The sequence below is a fragment of the Chiloscyllium plagiosum genome, chromosome 34, assembly GCF_004010195.1.
Source record: "Chiloscyllium plagiosum isolate BGI_BamShark_2017 chromosome 34, ASM401019v2, whole genome shotgun sequence".
NCBI classification, from domain to species: Eukaryota; Metazoa; Chordata; class Chondrichthyes; order Orectolobiformes; family Hemiscylliidae; genus Chiloscyllium; species Chiloscyllium plagiosum.
In genome coordinates, this window is record NC_057743.1 from 22581598 (window position 1) to 22591581 (window position 9984).

Here is a 9984-nt window from a genome sequence, read left to right on the forward strand (position 1 = left end):
GGTGGGGGTGGTGGGGGGGGGGGGGGGGGGGGGGGCAGTAGTAGTAAATGACTGTCTAATTGGAATGGGAGTCATTCGCATATCTGCATGACTGTTGTTCGCACCCACTTCCAGAACGTTCAGTCAGTGCAATTTAACCCTTTAATATTACTTTAAATGTCCAAAGAGGTATTTCCATTTAATCTTTTAACATTCTAATACCTTCGCCAGGGCAATTAGGAATGGAAAATAATACTAGACTACCAGCAAAGCTCGATTCCCATGAACAAATGAAAATAAACTGCTGGGAATAAAAGAATATGCAAACAAAAATACATTTAGAAGTGCATGGTATTCAAAGATTAAACAGCTCAAATTTACACAGAACAACAGAAATAGTCTTAGTGGGAATTGCTGTGAAGAAGCAAGGTCCACAATAGACTTCAATAGTTCTTTTACCAACAGTCATCTTAATAAATATTTCATTCACATCCAACAGAAAGTCAGTACTTCGATACTTACACATAGCTGATATTGTATCTCATTGGTCCAGACAGATTCGCCACCAATCACACAGGGGACCTCAAGTGTTTGCCCCTTCTGCTCATTCAGAGCCTGACAAAAAGATAAATGCTTTAAAGTAAAAGAACAGAGTGGGGATAGCACACATCATACACAGAAACGAGATACTGTTGTACTTCATACAAAACAAAAAACACCTCCTCAAACGTACAACTGGTCCCAGTTGAGTCACTTTCCACCGGTTCAACTCATATTCCAATTCTTATCTACATTACTGTCCTTCCCCTCCATCCACCACAACAGGTACAAATCACCATCATCATGGCTCTGCATCCTGAAATTCACTTTTTAAATCTTTACAATTTGCTGTACACCTCACCCACCTTCAAATTATCTCCTCAACTATAACCTCAGTTACCTCGCCGAACTTTTGCCTGTAGTCTGGGGAAACAGTCTGGTCAGCAAGGACAAAGTGATGGATGAACATCACTTCCTTCAGAACAGGATATTTACATTAGTGTTAACAAGTTTGAGTTCATGAAGAACACAGATGGAAGACGAGCAAGACGACAAAAAAAAACACAGTATTTGACTTTAGAGGAAACACAGACACCCATAAGAGTTTCAGCAATGGAAGCAATGATGTAACACCAGGGAATGTTGTGAACGTGTTAGTGGTTTTGATTAATCTGTTATTCGCCTAAAATTGGGTGCACATGAAGATTGGGATTAAATTATGCGGTTGCCAAGCTGGATAAAGTTAGTCATAAGTTCACAACAGCTATTTGAATTTGGGTTAGCTCACTCTATAATGAGTAGATTCTTCTTCTTTTCTTTCCATGCGGTCAGGCTAGTTACATTACTTTGCTCCTCCTCCTTTCACTGGTTTGAGTGTAATGAGCAGTTCGGAGAAAGGCAACCTCTCAATCAGTTATAATATAAACATACAACAGCTATTTCAACAGCAAGTTATCTCAATAAGAATTAACACCAGTTGGTTTCTAATTCCACTGATAGAAACAAGAACTTTAGGGATTTTTCTGCTTTAAATGGAATGCGTGACTTTTCCAGGAGCTGTGCTGTGCATACGAGTAATTAAATCAATAGCTGTCATTGAATTGGTTTCTATTAAAAAGGTAATAAACACCTTGAGAAAATACTCATGAACTTGTACCGAAGAACATCCAGTCCTTAAAAACTTCACTCAATAATGAATACCAACAGCAAGTAAATTAATAATGTTCCAAGAGGTCAGGGAATTTCTATGACAGTCAACTTCAAACTTGCAGCACTTCAACAAAGTCAGCGAACTTATTGTGGCACTAACCATAAGAATAATATATTTACAGGCAAATTGTGATCGGATAACTCCCCATCAGTATTCCATGGTAAGTAGTTACTAGCGTACTTTATTACGAAGCAGAAAGGGTATTATTAGGAGCAGTTGGTTAGTCATCTGGTTATCAGGAGAAGATTGTGGTTCATGTCTTTATATTAATGTTTTATTTGGAATGAGCTGTAGAAATTACAATGAGACCATTAGTTTTCAATATGTTCATCTTTAAGCCATTGTCATGCTCAGAATTATACACAATATTTCAGAAGACCAGTTTCAAACCCCACAGAGAAACAGAAATCAGAATGCTCATAAGATAACGAAAGCTCAGTATTGTTCCCATAAAGAGAACAGGTACAGTTGATAAATGAAGCAGAAAGTGTCAGTGCAAATTGCTGATTAAACAGTAATGGAATGAGGTACAAGACAGCCTAATATGATTTAGGGTAGCAAAGAAATGTGAAACAACCCTTAAATAGTTAAATAGACTACCCATCTTCCAAATTTCCAGAGCTGCTGATCAATAATTGTTTTTGACTACAGTTCAAACATTAATTACTGACCTGATATAACCATTATGCCTTGACAGCACAGGAGAAAGGAAAAAGATTGGCCATGTTACTGCAACTACAATTTTTTTCTGGTTGTTCATCAACCAGCGATGACAATAATTGTAGAGAAAGAAACGGTAACAGCTAGTTTTCAGTGATTAATGATGCAGTAACCAGAAGGAATAAATTCCAGTTTGTCAATAAAATAACGAGGGGAAGACATTAGCAACATACTGCTTTTTCACACTGTGGAGAGGGCAGTGGGGATGTAATCATGAACATCATACCAGAAACTATGAAAACAAAATTAAGTATTTTCCTTTTCTTTTTATGCAATTATTTGAGAAAATACATAAGTAAAGTACAAGGGAGTGGAACTATGGTCAGTTCAGAACTAATAGATCAAATAATAATTTACAGTGAGAAGTTACAGTTAAGATATAATCCCAAGCACTGCCAATTGGAATGACCTTATTTTGATAATTTCGTTCACCTTACTTTTGGAAGCTGTGAAATTGGAACAATTTTTAATCTTTATAATTTTATTATTTTTCAATAAATTTAAAAATAATTTAATAGTAGGTAAAGTACCAATTAGTAAATAAAATAAAAATTGATATTGATATAATCTAATATACTAGTGACTCATGTGGGTTATGGCACTGGATTACTAACCTGGAATGGCATTGTGAAAATGAATTTAGCTTATGGGCTAGCAGAGATCAAGAAACAAGCAACTAATGGTTTTCCTACCAGTGACTTCAGTTCCACTCCACATGGTACCTATAACTGCTGTTGAAAGTAGCCATTCATTATAATATTCAAAGAAAAGAAAAAGAAATTTGAATTTTTCAAGGAGGTGACCAGGTGTGTACATAAGAATAGTGCAGGGAGGGAGGAAGAGATTGTGCTCTTAGAAGTAGTGTGATTCCAGCATGGCTAAGCACTTACAACTGCAGTGGTTGAACTTTAAACTTTATTTCTTTATTTTTCGACTTAATACAAAGTAGGACTGTAATGTCTAACTCTTATTTAATGCTATGCTAAGAGGGACTATAACATTTAACTTTTAACTTTGTCCCTAATTTCTTTCTACCTTGTACTTAAGTTTCTGTACCTCGGTATAGAGGACACTTGCCTTTGTCAGTTGTGGCATGGATTATAAGAGCATGTGCAATACTTTGGTTAGGCCATAGCTGGACTACAGTGTGTAGTTCTGGTCATCACATGTGGGATGCACTAGAGACAATGCAGAGGATAATCACCAGGCTATTGCCCGGGTGGAGCAGATTAGCCACAGAGAGAGGCTGGATAAGCTTCGGTTGCTTTCTTTAGAGCAGAGAGAGGACTTGAGATGAAGAGGAGCATGGAGAGGATCGATAGAAAATAACTGTACACCTTAGCTGAATGGTCAATAACCTGGGGGCTTAATTTTAAGATGAAAGGCAGGAGGTTTAGAGGGATTTCATGCAAGTATTTTTGACCAATTGTGGTGGGAATCTGGAATGCACTGTCTGGGATGGTAGTTCAAGCAGGAAATCTCACAACCTTTAAAAAATACTTGGATGAACACTTGAAATGTCTTAACATTCAAGGCTATGGGTGAAGTGCTGGAAGGGGGGACTAGTGTAGATTTACAGTAGTGTTTTGTCAGTATAGAATGGACCTCTTCTGCATTGTATGATTCTAAAATTAATGATGAAGGGTGCACTGAGTAGAGCAGGTCAAGAAGGCAGCTCATCACCACCTACTTGGTGAAAGCAAAGGATGGTTAGCAATGCATTTTTATACGTCTCGAAACTAGAATTTCTATCGTGGTTGTGGGTACGTTCACTGAGCTGATGCAGGTTTTGCAGCCACACCTATACTCTCCAAGTTAAAAATTCTAGTCCAAGGTTTGTGTAAAGATTTGTAGCTCAGGCACTGTTGTCATGGTTGTGGATACATTCACTGAGCTAGGAAGTTGATTTGCAGATGTTTCGTCCAGTCTAGGTGACATCTTCAGTGCTTTGAAGCCTCCTGTGAAACACTGTTGTACTGTGTCTTATGGAATTTATTTCTGCTGCTTCTGGTTGTTCATTGTAGTGACCAGTATATTGGGTCTATGTCAATGTACTTGTTAATTAGATTAGATTAGATTACTTACAGTGTGGAAACAGGCCCTTCAGCCCAACAAGTCCACACCGACCCGCCGAAGCGCAACCTACCCATACCCCTACATTTACCCCTTTAACCTAACACTACGGGCAATTTAGCATGGCCAATTCACCTGACCTGCAGGTCTTTGGACTGTGGGAGGAAACCGGAGCACCCGGAGGAAACCCACGCAGACACGGGAAGAATGTGCAAACTCCACACAGTCAGTCGCCTGAGTCGGGAATTGAACCCGGGTCTCTGGCGCTGTGAGGCAGCAGTGCTAACCACTGTGCCACCATGCCGCCCTTTTGAATAAAATTTTTTTCTTTTTTTTGGAGTCCATGGCTGAGTGTCATGCTTCTAGAAATTCTCTGGCTGTCCTCTGTTTAGCCAGAACTGACAGCCAGACCTCTCCAACCACTGGGATTCATGACAGCTCACAAACTGACAGTCACGCTCAGCCAACAACTCACCAGGACAAAAGACTTTTTATCTATCATATGCAAGACTAAAGTAAGTTATAGGATTCCATGCAAAGACTGCACGAAACACTATATAGGGCAAACAGGCAGACAACTAGCAATCCGCATCCACGAACACCAACTAGCCACTAAACGCCATGACCAGCTGTCCCTAGTAGCCATACACACAGATGACAAGGACCACAAATTGGACAGGGACAACACAACGATCACAGGACAATCTAAACATAGGACAGCCTGAGAATTTCTAGAAGCATGGCACTCAGCCACAAACTCTATCAACAAGCACATTGACTTAGACCCAATGTACAGCCACTACAACGAACAACTGGAACTGGCAACCTGAAGCAGCAGAAACAAAACCAAATAAATTCCATAAGACAGAGTACAACAGCGCTTCACAGGAGCATCGAAAGCACTGAAGATGTCACTTAGACAGAGGATGAAATGTCTGCAAATGAACTTCCCAGCTCAGTGAACGTACCCACAACCACGATAGAAATTCTAGAGTCGAGACGTATAAAAATGCATTGCTAACAATGCTATAATAATCTTAGAGGACTGATGACAGTGATCCAAAACAGCTGAATATAACAACGTTCATAGATCTGCGTGTATACATGTCAATGTGCATTTAATCATGCAAGCAGTATCCTTGTTCAGCTTATTGCTTTGGTTATCTGGTTAACTGGAGTATTGATGCAACTTTGTATTTCTTGTTAGACTTTGATTAATTCATGTTTGCAAGTGTTATACAAGGTTTTTCTTCAAAATGCTTACTACCAGACCTCCTTTAGGGCTTGCCGTTCTGAACTTCCTTGTTTGAATTCGAGGATCGGTTCATTCTTCACAGCTATTGCAGTGTGTTGTAACCGGAATCTGCAACAAATGATTGGACATACCACAGACTTATTAACATGTAAACAAGTCAAAAGCCACCATCTTTGGTCACCACATGAACTCCTGACTCCCACCATTATCTACATATAAACACAGAAGATTTAGACATGAATGTATGAGGTTTGATCAGTAAGATCACAAATGACATGATATTTCAAGGTGCAGTAAAAGGCGAGGAAAGCCTTAGACTGAGGTAAAATGCGGCCTGGTCAGATAGGCAGAACAATGGCAAATGAAATTTAATCCCGAAAAGTGTGAGGTGATGTATTTTGGGAGGACTAACAAGACAAGGGAGCATGCAATGAATGGCAGGATTCAATGAACTACAGAGGATCAGAGGGACCTAGGTATGCATCCTGGATGGCAGCAGGATAGATGGATGAGGTGTTAAGAAGGTAAGGCAGCATATAGAATACCTGTCTTTATTAGTTGGGGCATGGAATACAAGAGCAGGGAAGTCACAATGAAACTGTATAAAATATTAGCTAGACCACAGCTAACCAATAATGGTCATTCATTATTGGAAGGATGTGACTGCACGAGAGAGGGTGTAAAGAAGATTCACCAGGACGTGGGAGCATTTCACCTGAGAGTTTGGGATGATTTTCCTTAAATCAAAGAAGGCTGAGAGGGATCTAATTGACGTACAGAATTATGAGGAGCATAGATGGGGTAGATAGGTGAAACTTTTTGCCTAAGTTGACAGATAAGCAAGCATGGGTCATAGGTGGAAGGTAAAGCATAGGAGATTTGAAGGATCTACACCAAGAGTGGTGGGTATCTGGAAGTTACTGCATAAAAAGCTGGTGGAGGTGGGAACCATTATGACATGTAAGAAATATTATGACGATCACTTGAAGCACCACAGCATAAAAAGTCACAAGCCAAGTTTTAGAATACAGCACTGGAGTACAAGCTGCTTCTTGACTGGCAAAGGCATGATGGCTCAAAGGGCCTCTTCCCGCACTGTAAAACTCTATGACTCTAATCCCTTCTCACAGATATAGTCTCAAATTGAACCAGGCTGCTTACAATCTCATCACCCTATGAGAACATGAGCTTTGTCTGCAGCACATTTGATTATTTCCATCGCTGTAATTTCATTTGCATTTTTCCAAATTCAACTTCAATTTAAAGTAATATAACATCTCAAGACTCTCACAGAAACAACAGAAAACAAAATCTGACACTGAACCACATATTATTCACAAGGCAACATTGAGGTAGATGTCAAAAGTTTGCCCAGAGGTAAATTTTAAAGGAGCACTTTAAAAAAGAAAAGTGGTGGGAGAAGCTGGACGTTGCAGAGTTTGGGACCCAAACAACTAAAGGCATATCCATTGTCGATCAGCCTATTAAAATTTTCATAAGTACTTTTTAAAAATGCAGATGCAGAAGAGCTGAAACAAAAACAGAAATTGGTGGAGAAACTCAACAGGTCTTGCAACATCAGTGGAGAGTTAATGTTTAGAGTCCCGTGACCCTTCTACAGAGGCGATCTTCAGATCTGACAAAGGATTGAAACTGTAACTATGCTTCCTCTGCACAAATGCTGCCAAAATTTAGATGTTTGCAGTTTTCCTGGTCCTCCCTTTCTAAGAATAGTATGGGTGCCCCCATACATAGAACATAGAAGAATACAGCGCAGTACAGGCCCTTTGGCCCTCGATGTTGCGCCGATCCAAGCCCACCTAACCTACACTAGCCCACTATCCTCCATATGCCTATCCAATGCCCGCTTAAATGCCCATAAAGAGGGAGAGTCCACCACTGCTACTGGCAGGGCATTCTATGAACTCACGACTCGCTGAGTAAAGAACCTACCCCTAACATCTGTCCTATACCTACCACCCCTTAATTTAAAGCTATGCCCCCTCGTAATAGCTGACTCCATATGTGGAAAAAGGTTCTCACGGTCAACCCTATCTAAACCCCTAATCATCATACACTAAGGATTGCAATGAGGGAGCTGACAACCAGAAAATTGCAGGATTGGAGGCGATTGCAGAGATACAGGGTGGTGAAGAGGAGGGATTTGAAAGCAAGGATTAGAATTTTAAAACACTGCTTAACTGGGACACATTTAGGAGAAAGTGAGGACTGCAGATGCTGGAGATCAGAGTCGAGAGTGTGGTGCTGGAAAAGCACAGCAAGTCAGGCAGCATCCGAGGAGCAGGAGAATTGATGTTTCGGGCAACAGCTCCTCGGATGCTGCCTGACCTGCTGTGTTTTTCCAGCACCACTCTCTGGGACACATTTAGGTCAGCAAACAGTGGGTAATAGGTGAATATGATTTTCTCAGAGTTAGAACATTGGCAGGAGAGGATTGGATTACCTCAAATCGATGAAGGAAAGAATGAGAGGGGCTGACCAATGGGAAAGTAAAGGTACAATGAAGATTCCATCAGCAGATAGCTGCTGGACAAGACTACTGAGTGATAATCCTGCAACTCTGTTTCTCACAGTGGTGTGGTGCCCCTACACTCTAAAGAATGCATTAGTTCAATGAGGGACCTGATAACCATCTTCTCCAGGGCATCAAATGCTGGCTCGGCCAGTAACACCCACTGAATATCTAAAATTCCAATGCTCTACTAGTTCAGCCTATCTTCCATCCTTCATTAACCATGCCATCTAAAATTCTATCCCTGTCAGGCTCCACTCTTGCTGATCCACATTCATTCTCTCAAATAGCTTTTCTTTAACTCAAGGCATTTTTAAAAACTCATGAACTCTCCACGCTTCCCTCTGTGAGACTTTAAACCTTTATGACCTTCAGCCAAAATTTCTCCCTCTGCCAGGCGTCCAAACCTCCGTCTCTGGCTCAGCGTCTACTTTTTTTTGGCGGGAGGAGGGGGAAGTAAAGCTTCCGTGAACGACCTTGAGGTTAGGGAACAGCTGAATGAAGGTTTTGGGCTTGGGATTCAAGGTTTGTTATGTATTTCATGTATATATTTATATACTTATGTATATACATATTCATGTATATATTTATGTATATACATAACGGTCAGTTATGTATTTCAAAATAAAAAAGCTTCCCGCGTGGGACCTTTTGTTGAGCTCGGGGGGGGCGCGCTTTTCTCCCATCACCCCACCCATGACCTCGCCACTGCCCCATAATACCCGTCTCTCATGACCCCACAACGTGGTCCTCAACCCCATCCACATGACCCTATTGTTTGCCCCCTCCCCGCTCACATTGTCCTGTTTCCTCCATGACCCCACAGTTTGACCCCCATGGCCTAACTGTTTGACCTCCCCCCCCCCTCACATTATCCCATTACCCTACTATTCCCCCCCTCACATTATCCCGTTTACCCCCATAACCTCACAGTTTGACCCCCTCCCCTTAACCTCACATTATCCCGTTGTTTATCCCTCCCTCGTGACCCTGCTGTGCATTTCCCCGACCCCAGCGTCTCCCGCGGCCCGGTCCTGAGATAGCGCCAGGCTCTTTGGCTGGGACTCACCCGGGCCGGCAGGTGAGTAGGAGCCGCCGGATACCCAACATGGCGCCCGCGCTGGAGTCAGGGGCGGCCTGGCAGCCACTTCCCACTGTCTTCTCTGATGGCCGGAGCTGCTCCTTGTACCGGCGGTGACACCTTCACCCAGTCGATCTCACTGTTCTCTTCCCCTTGAATAAAGCGATTAAATACCGCTGGCCCCGCAGGAATTAAACTCCTCCTGAGCGACCAGTCCCACGCCAAAAGCAAAATACTGCAGATTCTAAATATCTGAAATCAAAAATTGGAAGTGATCCAGTGGCGCAGCGGTACCGTCGCTGCCTCTGAGCCAAGAAGAACCAAAGTCAAGCCCCACCTCGGTTTATGTCGTGAGCAATTACACAAACTTCCAGGTTCCAATTTGCACGACTCTTTCCTCGCAAACCACAGTACCGTGTTTAAATCTCCCTTTCTTATCAATGACCTTGAAAAAATGGATATCCCGTTAACCATAAGATCCCGTTGAATCTACTCCATAATTGAATGAGATTGTGGCTGATCTGACAACTTTCAAGTCCACTTTCCTGTCTTTTCTCCATGACCCTTGATTCCCTGATTAAAAATCTGTCAAA

At 41.6% G+C, this 9984-nt stretch overlaps 1 protein-coding gene across 2 annotated transcripts in view; it reads right to left on the reverse strand.

The window, feature by feature from the left end:
• aldh4a1 (aldehyde dehydrogenase 4 family, member A1) overlaps positions 1 to 9713 on the reverse strand; it is a 47027-nt gene extending 37314 nt beyond the window's left edge. The window contains exons 1-3 of one of the 2 annotated variants that reach the window (XM_043675840.1): positions 9380 to 9713; positions 5795 to 5885; positions 502 to 594 (exon numbers count right to left, since the gene is read on the reverse strand). In XM_043675840.1, coding sequence (XP_043531775.1) covers positions 502 to 594; positions 5795 to 5885; positions 9380 to 9420 — 225 coding nt within the window. In that variant the 5' untranslated portion in view covers positions 9421 to 9713. Of the gene's footprint in view, positions 1 to 501; positions 595 to 5794; positions 5886 to 9379 lie in introns of those variants that run through there. The other variant, XM_043675841.1, reaches the window with a different exon arrangement.
• Positions 9714 to 9984: the final 271 nt, after the last annotated feature.